Source organism: Protomyctophum parallelum, assembly GCF_964188405.1.
Source record: "Protomyctophum parallelum genome assembly, chromosome: 15".
Taxonomy (NCBI): domain Eukaryota; kingdom Metazoa; phylum Chordata; class Actinopteri; order Myctophiformes; family Myctophidae; genus Protomyctophum; species Protomyctophum parallelum.
Genome location: NC_139710.1, coordinates 30,769,903 through 30,784,315, shown reverse-complemented (window position 1 = coordinate 30,784,315; position 14,413 = coordinate 30,769,903). Strand labels below are relative to the sequence as shown.

General features: G+C 48.6%; 1 protein-coding gene across 1 annotated transcript in view; it reads left to right on the top strand.

Moving 5' to 3' along the window:
- The window catches only part of setbp1 (SET binding protein 1), a 73,519-nt gene extending 72,022 nt beyond the window's left edge, over positions 1–1,497 (top strand). The window contains 2 exon segments of the mRNA XM_083783152.1: positions 913–1,034; positions 1,036–1,497. Coding sequence (XP_083639278.1) covers positions 913–1,034; positions 1,036–1,479 — 566 coding nt within the window. The 3' untranslated portion in view covers positions 1,480–1,497.
- Positions 1,498–14,413: the final 12,916 nt, after the last annotated feature.

Below are 14,413 nucleotides of genomic sequence, written 5' to 3'. Positions count from 1 at the left end.
ATAAGCAGACTTGGCAACCTGACTGTAGAAAGTAACAGTTCAGTAAAGAACCTGGGGGTTATTATTGATTCTGAATTGAATTTTAATTCACACATTAATCATGTTACCAAGATTGCCTTTTTTCACCTTAGAAATATTGCACGAATCAGAGCCTATTTGTCCTTGGACGATGCAAAAACGCTAATCCACGCCTTTGTTTTTTCTCGGCTTGACTACTGCAATGCACTCTTTTCAGGACTGCCTAAGAAAACGACTGACAGATTACAACTTGTCCAAAATGCAGCAGCTAGAGTTTTAACTAGAACTAAGATGAGAGAACATATTACTCCAGTTTTGGCATCACTGCACTGGCTTCCGGTTGTTTTTAGGATTGATCTAAATGGTCTCGCACCTCCGTACCTCCGTGACTGCCTACCTAGATATGTCCCTAACGGCCCCCTCAGGTCCTCCAATGCTGGCCTACTTGAAGTGCCTAAAATAATGTGCACAAAAAAATATGGTGAGGCAGCTTTTTGCTTCTACGGCCCAACAGCCTGGAATAAACTTCCATTCGAGCTCAGACACGCACCCTCTGTAGACATTTTTAAATCTCAACTCAAGACTCACCTCTTCACTCTTGCTTTTAGTTGAGTTTTACTATGCACGTTCCTACCCTGCCCTGACTGATTGCTGCATGTGGTGTTTTTATTTGTTTTATTTATTTTATGTTCTTATATTCAATTTTGTTCTTTGCCATTGTTCTATCATTTTAACTACTTGTGTTTTATTGTATTATATTTTTGTGTCCTGCCCTGTGAAGCACTTTGAGCTGCATTTATGTATGAAAGGTGCTATACAAATAAAGTTTATTATTATTATTATTATTATTATTATACTGTTTTATTGAAGTCTCTCTGTCTCTCTCTCCTCCAGGCGTCCCCGCTAAGCGGCGCTACAAGCGCGGGGAGGTGGAGCAGATCCACAGGGAGGTGCGTCGCATGCTGTCGTCCCAGCGGAGCCTGGAGCACGTGCAGAAGATCCTGCGCGTCAAGCGGGCTCCAGCGCGCGGCCAAGACCGGCGGCAACAGCAACGTGACGGTCAAGCGGCGCCCCGGGCGACCCCGGAAGCACCCGCTAGAGCCCCTCCCCCAGGAGGAGGAGGAGGAGGAGAGCCCCAGGACGCCCGGCGTGAGGGGGGGGGTTTTGGGGGGAGGGGGACGGACTCTGGCCATGCCCGTGCTGGAGCGCTACGGGGACCCCCCCGCCGTTCGGGGGGGAGGCGCGGTGGCGGGCGGCGGAACCGGCGAGTTTTCCCTCGCCGGTTCCGCCAACGACTCCATCTCGGCGGCCATCGAGACGGTGGTCCACCGGGCCTCGGCCCGCGCCCCGCCCCCCCACCACCACCACGCCCCCACCACGGCCAGAGGGGGGGGCAAGCGTAGAGGAGGAGGAGGCGGAGCCCGGAGGCGGGATGAGCTGTGGACACCGTCCAGCAAGTAGGGGCCGCCCCCCCCCCGGCAAAACCCTGAATGTTTTTTTGGGGGTGGGGCTTGTCGTCCGTAACGAATGGGGGCTCGTCTCGTTCCGTGCGCTAGCCTATGACAGTCTCCGATTAGGGGGTGGTGGTGGGAGGAGGGGGATGGGGGGGTTGCTAAGGTGGACCAATAAGAGGACCCAGAATCCTCCCTGTTTGTGTGTCCCACACACACACACCGACCCGGGATGCCCATCGGACCCTCTGTGTGTCACGTGATGGGAACTATGACGGTACTGTTGGCTACACGCGTGTGATGCGGTGTCACGTGATCATCCACCAGCAGGGGGGGAAACTAAATGGGGGGAATGTTTGATGGTTTACGTTAATTAACGTGAATTAATTAACGTTGTGTGTGTGTGTGTGTGCAGCTGTGTGTTCTTATTGCCTTTCCCGAGGGGAGACGAGCTAAAGTCATGTGACCCTCTCCCTCCCCACTCCCCCTGTCTCCCCGTCGATGTCAGTTTTTTTCTGTTTTAAACTCCCCTCATGTCCATCCCCCCCCTCCTCTCCTCTCCTCTCCTCTCCTCTCCTCTCTCCTCTCCTCTCCTCTCCTCTCCTCTCCTCTCCTCTCCTCTCCTCTCCTCTCCTCTCCTCTCCTCTCCTCTCCTCTCTCTCCTCCTCTCCTCTCCTCTCCTCTCCTCTCCCTCTCCCTTCTCCCCTCCCCTCCTCTCCTCTCCTCTCCTCTCCCCTCATCCCCTCCCCTCATTCCCCCCCTCCCCCTCCTCTCCTCTCCTCTCCTCTCCCCTCATCCCCCTCCCCTCATCCCCCCTCCTCTCCTCTCCCCCTCATCCCCCTCCCCTCATTCCCCCCCCTCCCCTCCCCTCCTATCCCCTCCCCTCATTCCCTCCCCCCCTCCCCTCCTCTCTCCTCTCCTCCCCTCCCCCCCCCCCCCCTCCCCTCCCCCTCCCCCCCCTCCCTCCCCTCCCCTCCTCTCTCCTCTCAAGGCAACACGGTGGATGGGACGGTCCCAGATTGTACATAGAAATGTAGTCCACTGTTACCCGCCTTACTGTACGCTCATGTACTTACTGGCTTATATCAAAATACAGTTGTTGTACCATAGGAAAAAAATGTTGTGTATTCTTTGTTTTTGTTTTGTTTAGTTATGTTTTTATAACCAAAAAAAAAAAAAAAAAAAAAAAAGGACAACTCAAGACAGGTTTGTTTTAAAGACGAGAGGGAAGGGGAGCCACATGTATATCTGATCACATGTATCTGATCACATGTATATCTGATCACATGTATCTGATCACATGTATATCTGATCACATGTATCTGATCACATGTATATCTGATCACATGTATCTGATCACATGTATATCTGATCGGTTCATAGTCTGTGTTTTATAATAACCAAGGGGGCATTCTTTACATACAGGGAGATATCCTAATTATGTGTTCTGTTGTTCGATGAAACTTAAATGTGGTTCAATGCACTATGGAAAAGAACAAAACAGAAAAACCCCACACGTTGACATCAATCAAATGCAGCGCTTAACAAACATGCTCCTTCCAGCCTTGTGTTTTTTGGGGGCAGTCTGGTGCTCGCGTATCGTTGAGATGGACCAGCTTGGCGTGTCGTTTGCGATCGACCGGCTTGGTGTATCGTTGAGATGGACCAGCTTGGTGTATCGTTGAGATGGACCAGCTTGGGTGTATCGTGAGATGGACCAGCTTGGTGTATCGTTGAGATGGACCAGCTTGGTGTATCGTTGAGATGGACCAGCTTGGTGTGTCGTTGAGATGGACCAGCTTGGGTGTATCGTTGAGATGGACCAGCTTGGTGTATCGTTGAGATGGACCAGCTTGGTGTATCGTTGAGATGGACCAGCTTGGTGTATCGTTTGCGATCGACCAGCTTGGTGTATCGTTGAGATGGACCAGCTTGGTGTATCGTTGAGATGGACCAGCTTGGTGTATCGTTGAGATGGACCGGCTTGGTGTATCGTTTGCGATCGACCGGCTTTGCGTGTCGTTTGCGATCGACCGGCTTGGTGTATCGTTTGCGATCGACCAGCTTGGCGTGTCGTTTGCGATCGACAGGCTTGGTGTATCTTTGTGATCGACCAGCTTGGCGTATCGTTGCGATCGAGCAGCTTGGTGTATCGTTGAGATGGACCAGCTTGGCGTATCGTTGAGATGGACCAGCTTGGTGTATCGTTTGCGATCGACCGGCTTGGTGTATCGTTTGCGATCGGACCAGCTTGGTGTATCGTTTGCGATCGACCAGCTTGGTGTATCGTTGCGTTCGACCAGCTTAGCGTATCGTTGCGTCTCGACCAGCTTGGCGTGTCGTTGCGATCGAGCAGCTTGGCGTATCGTTGCGATCGAGCAGCTTGGTGTATCGTTGCGTTCGACCAGCTTGGTGTATCGTTGCGTTCGACCAGCTTGGTGTATCGTTGCGATCGACCAGCTTGGTGTATCGTTATGTTCGACCAGCTTGGCGTATCGTTGCGATCGACCAGCTTGGTGTATCGTTGCGTTCGACCAGCTTGGCGTATCGTTGCAATCGACCAGCTTGGCGTATCGTTGCGAACGACCAGCTTGGCGTGTCGTTGCGATCGAGCAGCTTGGCGTATCGTCCATCTCAATCAGATATACATGTGTCGGCTGTCTCCAGCTGGCTCCAGAAGACCTGGAACCCAGCGACCCCTGACCTGTGGAGAAGCGAGGAGAGGAATGCGTGTTCCAAAAATGGATGCCATGTTGTTTCTTCTACAAGATCCCGTTAATCCATCCATCCCATTGGTTTAGATAATGTAAACGACCCCACGGACACATTCAACAGTCTCTTTTCCATGAACTCTATAAACAGTATTTTGTGGGCTTTTTGTGACAGCTGGTCATTTTACTTTACGTTTTTGAAACACAGTTTCAGACTTAATGACGATAAACAGCAACAGGTCAGTATTTCTATAGTTTCAGGAGATTTATTTTTTATTTGGGGGGGGGGGGGGGGGGGGGGGTTGTTGGCAGAAGTTGCACTCGTGCCTTATGTTTGTTTCCGTCACCATAATCTCATAATCTCACTGGAGGAAAACGAGCTGGTCTCCTTAAATTAGGGGACCCTTGAGGAGGTTCCAGGTGGTCCCCGAGCTAAATGATGGAGAGTTAGTAACCAAGTGGACCCTTTCGATTATACTAATGTAGATGTTTTAACTCTTGATAGCAGATCTACAAGCTCGTAGCGCGCCACTCAGTGGCCCCAAACACAGGAACGAGCCTGGACGCATATAGCGACGTTCCTTCATGCGACCGTTAGCGTAGGCGGTTAAGCGGCGTGTGCACGAGTACTATAGTCAAAGTCGTATGATTTGTCACACGCGTTTAACCGTTAAACAACGTGTGTCCCTCTGGTGGTCCAAGAGGTTCTGTCCAGTAGAGCCGTTTAAGGGTCCAGATGGTTCCAAATCATTTAGCTCGGGGGGGGGGGGGGAGGTTCCAGAAGTCGTTGTCATGGATACCATGCTGTCTAACATTATTGTTGTTTGCTATGCATTGGGCTGTGCCTCGTCGGTGACCTTTAGAAAAAAAACAAAAACAAATAAAAAACTAAAAGAGTTTCTGTCGTGCGTGTGGGGGGGGGGGGGGGTCGTGACCTTTGACCTTTGAACAAAGAGAAGAAAATAAGTGTTCTTATTTTACCCCGAATGGAAAAACAATGAATTTGTGTAACCGAGAGTTGTGAATAATAACCAGTAATAATAATAATAAAGATTTGTAATAAGTTTAGTGACTATTATCATTCTATAGCTCTATGCTGTGTGTGTGTGTGTGTGTGTGTGTGTGTGTGTGTGTATGTGTGTGTGTGTGTGTGTGTGTGTGTGTGAGTGTGTGTGTGTGTGTGTGTGTGTGTGTGTGTGTGTGTGTGTGTGTGTGTGTGTGTGTGCGTGCGTGCGTGCGTGCGTGCGTGCGTGCGCGTGCGTCATCCAGCCGAGAGTCAGAGCTCCTTTCTGTCGGTCTCTGTCCGTCCATCCATCTGTCCCCTACCAGCTGGACACTGTCCCCTACCAGCTGGACACTCTGTCCCCTACCAGCTGGACACTCTGTCCCCTACCAGCTGGACACTCCGGTGCCTTCTATCACTGACCAGTAATGTCCAGACCTTCTATCACTGACCAGTAATGTCCAGACCTATCACTGACCAGTAATGTCCAGACCTTCTATCACTGACCAGTAATGTCCAGACCTATCACTGACCAGTAATGTCCAGACCTATCACTGACCAGTAATGTCCAGACCTATCACTGACCAGTAATGTCCAGACCTTCTATCACTGACCAGTAATGTCCAGACCTTCTATCACTGACCAGTAATGTCCAGACCTTTTTATCACTGACCAGTAATGTCCAGACCTATCACTGACCAGTAATGTCCAGATCTTCTATCACTGACCAGTAATGTCCAGACCTATCACTGACCAGTAATGTCCAGACCTTCTCCTTCTATCACTGACCAGTATTGTCCAGATCTTCTATCACTGACCAGTATTATCCAGACCTATCACTGACCAGTAATGTCCAGACCTTCTCCTTCTATCACTGACCAGTATTATCCAGACCTTCTATCACTGACCAGTATTGTCCAGACCTTCTATCACTGACCAGTATTATCCAGACCTTCTATCACTGACCAGTAATGTCCAGATCTTCTATCACTGACCAGTATTGTCCAGACCTTCTATCACTGACCAGTATTGTCCAGACCTTCTCCGCTGTAGACGAACTCACGTCCCGACGGTCACGGCTAGTTTTGGGCTCTGTCCAGTGCTGGAAAGTGTACTTTTACTTAAGTGCTGTACTTATAATAGTATAATTTTGAGGTATTTGTGCTTTACCTGAGTATTTCCAATTTCCAGTACTACTCACTCAGAGCCAAAATGTGTACTTTTACTTCAGTACAGTTATTTGAAAACGGTATAGTTACTTTAGTTACTTTGGACGATTTAAATTTTGATTAGAAAACATATACCACCATAACCACTTCAACCCTATACATTTCGGCCATTTGAAAATAGCAGATTTACAAGCTCACAATGCTCACCCTGTTACTGAACCGCTGGTTCCACCCTGTTACTGAACATGTTAACATGTTAACACCTTGAGGGCCCGGGCCTATTTAATGCATTAATAAAATGTGCCCATCGTCGTCAGCAAAGCGCCTCTAGGCTGTGTAGAGCGATGCGATCAGTTTTCATAGCACTAACACACTCGTGTCACATTGAACCGTGCACTTGAACTTGACGGTGATTTACGTCATGGGCCCCGATGGTGTTTTAACATGTTAACATGTTTATCATTTATCAATAAAAAATTACTTTTTTGACGAGACGACGACGGGCACTGTGCCTTTTAACTGTTTATCCACGTGTCTGTCTGTCTGTCTGTCCATCCCCCCCTCTCTCTCTCTGCCTCTCTCTCTCTCTGCCTCTCTCTCTCTCTGCCTCTCTCTCTCTGCCTCTCTCTTTCTCTCCCCCACTCTCTCTCTCTGCCTCTCTCTCTCTGCCTCTCTTTCTCTGCCTCTCTTTCTCTGCCTCTTTCTCTGCCTCTCTCTTTCTCTCCCCCTCTCTCTCTGCCTCTCTCTCTCTCTGCCTCTCTCTCTCTCTCTCTGCCTCTCTCTCTCTCTGCCTCTCTCTCTCTGCCTCTCTCTTTCTCTGCCTCTCTCTCTCTCTCTGCCTCTCTCTCTCTCTGCCTCTCTCTCTCTGCCTCTCTCTTTCTCTGCCTCTCTCTCTCTCTCTGCCTCTCTCTCTCTCTGCCTCTCTCTCTCTGCCTCTCTCTTTCTCTGCCTCTCTCTCTCTCTCTGCCTCTCTCTCTCTCTGCCTCTCTCTCTCTCTGCCTCTCTCTCTCTCTCTGCCTCTCTCTCTCTCTGCCTCTCTCTTTCTCTGCCTCTCTCTCTCTGCCTCTCTCTTTCTCTGCCTCTCTCTCTCTACCTCTCTCTCTCTCTGCCTCTCTCTCTCTCTGCCTCTCTCTTTCTCTGCCTCTCTCTCTCTGCCTCTCTCTCTCTCTGCCTCTCTCTCTCTCTGCCTCTCTCTCTCTCTGCCTCTCTCTTTCTCTGCCTCTCTCTTTCTCTGCCTCTCTCCCCGCCTCTCTCTTTCTCTGCCTCTCTCTCTCTCTGCCTCTCTCTCTGCCTCTCTCTCTCTCTGCCTCTCTCTCTCTCTGCCTCTCTCTCTCTCTGCCTCTCTCTTTCTCTGCCTCTCTTTCTCTGCCTCTCTCCCCGCCTCTCTCTTTCTCTGCCTCTCTCTCTCTCTGCCTCTCTCTCTGCCTCTCTCTCTCTCTGCCTCTCTCTCTCTGCCTCTCTCTCTGCCTCTCTCTTTCTCTGCCTCTCTTTCTCTGCCTCTCTCCCCGCCTCTCTCTTTCTCTGCCTCTCTCTCTCTCTGCCTCTCTCTCTGCCTCTCTCTCTCTCTGCCTCTCTCTCTCTCTGCCTCTCTCTCTGCCTCTCTCTTTCTCTGCCTCTCTCTCTCTGCCTCTCTCTCTCTGCCTCTCTCTTTCTCTGCCTCTCTCTCTCTCTCTGCCTCTCTCTCTCTGCCTCTCTCTTTCTCTGCCTCTCTCTCTCTGCCTCTCTCTCTGCCTCTCTTTCTCTGCCTCTCTCTCTCTCTCTCTGCCTCTCTCTCTCTGCCTCTCTTTCTCTGCCTCTCTCTCTCTCTCTCTGCCTCTCTCTCTCTGCCTCTCTCTTTCTCTGCCTCTCTCTCTCTGCCTCTCTCTCTGCCTCTCTTTCTCTGCCTCTCTCTATCTGCCTCTCTCTTTCTCTGCCTCTCTCTCTCTGCCTCTCTCTCTCTCTGCCTCTCCCTTTATCTGCCTCTCTCTCTCTGCCTCTCTCTCTCTCTCTCTCTGCCAGTCTGCCTCTCTCTCTCTGCCTCTCTCTCTGCCTCTCTCTTTATCTGCCTCTCTCTCTCTACCTATCTCTCTCTCTGCCTCTCTCTTGCTCTGCCTCTCTCTCGCTTTTTACACTGTGGGGGTGGGGGGGGGGGGGGTGGGCAGGGCCGCCAGGCTCCTCTGTCATTGGACGAAGCCCGTGTGGTAAGTGGCCGCGCCATTGGCTGCTGCCAAGTAGTAAAATTCTCCTGTTACCATGGTTGCAGGGTGAGCTGCCCAAATATGTGTGTGTGTGTGTGTGTGTGTGTGTGTGTGTGTGTGTGTGTGTGTGTGTGTGTGTGTGTGTGCGTGCGCGTGTGCGTGCGTGTGTTTGTGTGCGTGCATGCGTGACTGCCGTTCGTGCGTGTGCTTGAGTGTGTGTGTGTGTGCGTGCGCGTTTCTCTCACCCTCGTGATTGGAAGACAGAACTGCAGTGGCTCTGCACCTAAACCACACACACACACGCATACACACACACACACAGGGATGTCCTCATGCCACCCTGCAGTCTGCTGGGTTTCAAGGACCCTCCATGCGATACTATCACTGACGGAGTATTTAAGTACTATTGATGTACTCGAGTACAATTATGAGGTATTTGTACTTTTTTAAACCGTACTCCACTACATTTTACGTGAATACTTTCGTTATTTTGTAGATTTGTATTATTGCTACAAAACACACATTAAAGCCGCTATGAGCAATAATATGTCAAAATTGAAATTACCTTTTTTATTTCTTCTTGGTATTCAGACAGCCGGCTATGGGTAGAACGCTCCCAAAAAAGTGTTAAACAACACCCTCTCGTGTAATATTGTTTAAATAAAGGTAAGAAAGCCTTCTAGTCCCAACATTTTCAACATTTTACTGTCTGTCAGAGTTCGGGAGCGCTCGTTAGGATATCACTCAACAGCCCATGCAGGTGCACCACCTGTTTTGAATTTACATACAAAGTAGTTATCATGAAACATGCGTAAGCTAAGAACCTAACAGTGGAATATGTATATAATGGAACTATGCATGTATATACTATATAGTGCTATGTTTACATAAAATGCTACAGTATAAGTCTACATAAGATGCTATCTAAGTTACATAAGTTGAGCCTTTGCATACGCCTGTAGGCTAGGGCAAGTACTACGGCAAGTGCTATGGGCTAAGATGGAGTAAGATGTATTTCAGAGGCAAATATTGTACTCTTACTCCACTACAATTATTAGTTATATATCTCTCTCTCTCTCTCTCTCTGTCTCTCTCTCTCTCTCTCTCTCTCTCTGTCTTTGTCTCTCTCTGTCTCTCTCTAGCTCTCTCTCTCTCTAGCTGTCTCTGTGTCTCTGTGTCTCTCTCTCTCTCTCTCTCTCTCTCTCTCATATATACAGTGACAAACAGTGCTGTGTAGTGCAGCCTGAGGCGAGACGCCATCTGGTGGTCAGATGTGTAAGTGCAGTTGGATAGTTATGCATTTGGACCCCAATTTGAACACTTTACAAATCCTCAGTGAACCCTCTCACACTTACACTGTAGTGACAAGCTAAGAAACGGTGTAATTGCCATGACCAAATCAGCCAAAAGTAACTTTATCAATGATAAAGCAGAGGAAAACAAAAACAATCCTCGGGAGCTCTGCAGCTACTAAACAACCAACTAGGCTGTGGTCAGAAACTAAAAACCAGGTTTACTAACATAAACATCAAATCGAATAACACCCTCATCACTGACAAGCTTGATGTAGCCAACCACTTGAACATCTTATTTACAAACATTGCAACAATGCTGGTTAACAAACTGCCCTCCCACTCTGGGCGTTTTGGTGTAGAGCACATCAAAGCTACAAAAACCTAGGTGTTTGTAAAGATGATTTTAAAATGGCAATGGTAACAACTGAGGAGGTACTTAAAAAACTGAGTGCCCTCCAACCCCACAAGGCCACTGGCCATGACAATATACCCTCCAAATTTCTCAGAGACTCAGCCATTTCCATAGCTCCAGTCATCACCCACATAGTAAACCTCTCCATCAAACAGGGACAGGTCCCCCAAGATTTTAAACTGGCCAAAGTAACACCCCTGTAGAAAAAAGGGAGTAAACTAGATAAAGTGCCAATCGGCACAGGTCTCCACCAGGGCAGGTCAGGTTGTGGCCTCATGGTGGCGCTATAACAGGCTGTTGAGGAAGATTTGGGCCGGAGGTTCGTGTTGGAGGGATGCAGGTACAATGTTTTTCCATGTGTGCATACATAAGTTGTATACAGATCGATGCAGTTATAGCTAAAAACAGGAATTGGCCTGTTATAGCGCCACCGTGAAGCTGATTTGGATGAAAAAATGGTGGCATGTCATCCTCGGCCTAGTGGGAATATGCGTGCACAGTTTCATCGCAATCGGACGCTGCGTTGAGGAGTTGTGGCGATTTGTACAAAGCGGGCTACTCCTGAAAAGTGTAGGAGCCAATCGTGGCCAACCAGGATGGAATATGAGAAATCCAAAAAACCTGTCTTGATCACATGACTATGGAGATCATGTGTACCGATTTGCGTGAATTTTTGATAAAATCTGAAGGAGTAATAATAGAAAATGTGTTTTACATATGTCGGCCTCCTGGTGGCGCTATAAAGGGCAGATGTGAAAAATTCCAGACAAAGGTTTTTCCTTGGCCTCTAGGGAGTTGGCATACAAAGTTATCCACAGATCCGTGCAGTTAGAGGTAAAAACACTTTTTGGCCAGTTATAGCGCCACCTTGAGGCTGAGTTGAAATTGTTCATGTGGCATTTCGTTTTGTTTGAAACTGAGCACTCCTGTGAACTTTGGAAGCCAATCTTAACCAATCAGGATGGAGTCTGATAAATCTGAAAGACCCGTTTCGTTGAATGGCTCTAGAGAGACTGTGTACCAATTTGCGTGATGTTTGGACAAAATCTGTAGGTGTACTGTGCAAAAACTTGTTTTGCACAAAGCGGCCTCCTGGTGGCGCTATAACAGGCCGTTCTGGAAAGTTTGGGGCAGAGGTTCATCGTTGGCATCCAGGGAGTGTGTGTGCAAAATTTGGCATCGACCGGGTTAACGGTGGCCGAGATTAGCTGCTCACGGACACACGGACGGACGGACGGACGGACGGACACACACACGGACGGACGGAGTGCAAAACATACTCTCCCCACATGCCTTCGGCCTTGTGGAGACAATTAGAACCCGGCAACTACCGCCCTATTTCTATTCTAAGCTCCATCTCGAAAGTGATGGAAATAGTCTTTGAACAGGTTGAAAAGTATCTTGCCACTAATAAATTGCTGTACGAGTTCCAATCTGGTTTCAGAACATCCCACTCCACTGACACATGCCTCCTCTATTTGAGCGACCACATCAAACACGAGGTGGATGCTGGAAGATACTGCGGCATGGTCATGCTGGACCTCCCCTCCAAAAGGCTTTTGACACCGTGAACCACTCCATACTGGTTAACAAGCTTAAAGCTATTGGTTTTGATAGCACATCAGTGAGCTGGATGCAATCCTACCTGGAGGGGAGAGAACAGATGGTGGAGGTGAACGGAACACTGTCCCCCCCCCCCCCCCCCCCCCCTCCCAGTGAGCTGTGGCGTCCCACAAGGAAGCATACTAGGGCCTTTACTGTTCCTAATATATGTTAACGACATGACATCAGCTTGTGACTGCAACTTGTTCCTGTTCGCAGATGACTCAGCACTACTGGTCTCGGACAGGAACAAACTGCAGGTTGAAAAGACCCTCAGCTCTGAACTCGGTAGAATCTGCACCTGGCTCGCTGATAAGAAACTATCCTTACACCTGGGAAAAACGGAATCCATTCTCTTCGGATCAAATAGTAATCTCAGCAAGGCAGATGGCTTCTTGGTTAGAGTGGGTGACAATATTATCACACGAAAAGATCAAATTACCTACCTAGGTTCCATCCTGGAGGCCAATCTTTCCGGTGATAAAATGGCCACCAACGTAATCAAAAAAGTCAATCAAAGAACAAGATTCCTTTACAGGATCTCCTCACTGGTCAACAAAAACACCTTGAAGACCTTAATAGGAGCCCTCGTACAAGGTTTCTTTGACTATGCATCCACCTCTTGGTACCACAGCACCTCAAAGGCCCTTAAAACAAGGCTCCAGACCTCCCAAAACAAACTGGTCAGGCTCCTACTTGGCCTCACCCCCCGAACCCACCTCACCCCTGCCCACTTTGACAGGCTGGGATGGCTTAGGGTCGACGACAGAGTACAGCATCTTGCAATGGGTCTGGTCCACAAGATTCGATACACCACCAAGATACCCATGTACCTGTCTAAATACTTCCTTAATGTAAACGAAGTCCACACCCACAACACCAGAGGGAGTGCGACAAACTATGTACAACCCAGATTCGGCACAAACAAGGGTCTAAATTATTTTCGCTCCTATTCCACCAAAATGTGGAACGCCCTACCAACAGTCATTAAGACATGTGAATCCCTTGACTCCTTCAAAACCGCTCTCAAAGGGCACCTACGGACGGCTGCAATTCGAAACTGGCCTCTGTAAAATCGGAATGTTTTGGGCCGAACAAATAATTAGAAATAATTAAAAAACGGCAGGTTACAACACTTTCTTTTGTTGTTTTTCTTCTTTGTAAATTATTTGTTTCGTCCAAAATATCGTGTTTGTTGTCATGATTTGTCACGACTCGAGTTGACTTTGCACGACGCTTAAAGGGTCTTTAAATGAATAAATACTTTTTGAAATGTCTATGAGGGGAAAATGCATTGGGAATTATTTCTGTGACGCTCTATATTTAAGTATGTCTTCACAAACATTAAGTTATGGAGAATTTACGTCATTATATGTGTGTGGACGAGCAAATCAGTATTTTTGTCCTACACAAAGTTTACATTTACATTTACGTCATACAGTGTCTAAACAAATAGGCATATAGTGTCTATTTAACGTCACGACGATACGATGATCACAAATCGGCATACTGTACGTACGTACGTGCGTGCGTGCGTGTGTGCGTGCATGCATGCGCGCGTTAAGCGACTGTCTCTCCTGTGTATGACAGCGTCTCATTAATTATGCCAACACTTCTTAGACAATGTGTCTCTTTGACGAGACTGGCCTATGCACACACACACACACACACACACACACACACACAGACGCACGCACACACACGCCCTCCCCTCTATATCGCGCTAATAAGCTGTCTCAGTGTCGGGCGTAATTTGGCAGATGAGTCTATTATGTGATGTTCATATTTTATTAATGCCCCCCTCGAAGACCCCCCTCGGAGCAGCAGATTATGGCGCTCGGGGAGGCCTGTCGGTCTGTTTAACAAACGCTTCAGCTCCTGCGATGTCATTTTGCAAACGCAGAGAGAGAGAGAGAAAAAAAAATCTGAGCTTTAGCTGCTTCTTTAAACTGTTTAGTAGGTTGGGAGTGACATACGGAACCCCGTGGAACCCTGGGAGATGGAGTCTGTCCCCGTTACAATGCCCTATAGACCTCTGGGAGATGGAGTCTGTCCCCGTTACAATGCCCTATAGACCTCTGGGAGATGGAGTCTGTCCCTGTTACAATGCCCTATAGACCTCTTGGAGATGGAGTCTGTCTGTTACAATGTGCTAGACCCCTGGGAGATGGAGTCTGTCCCTGCATGTTACAATGTGCTAGACCTCTGGGAGATGGAGTCTGTCCCCATTACAATGCCCTATAGACCTCTGGGACATGGAGTCTGTCTGTTACAATACCCTATAGACCCCTGGGAGATGTAGTCTGTCCCCGTTACAATGCCCTATAGACCTCTGGGAGATGGAGTCTGTCCCCGTTACAATGCCCTATAGACCTCTGGGAGATGGAGTCTGTCTGTTACAATGCCCTATAGACCTCTGGGAGATGGAGTCTGTCTGTTACAATGCCCTGTAGACCCCTGGGAGATGGATTGTTGAGGTGGAGCGCCACACCTACCATCAACCCGGGATGGAACCCATGCTCGTGTGGTCCAAAGGCGAGAGCTCTGAGCTACCCGGACACAAATCATGTCACAG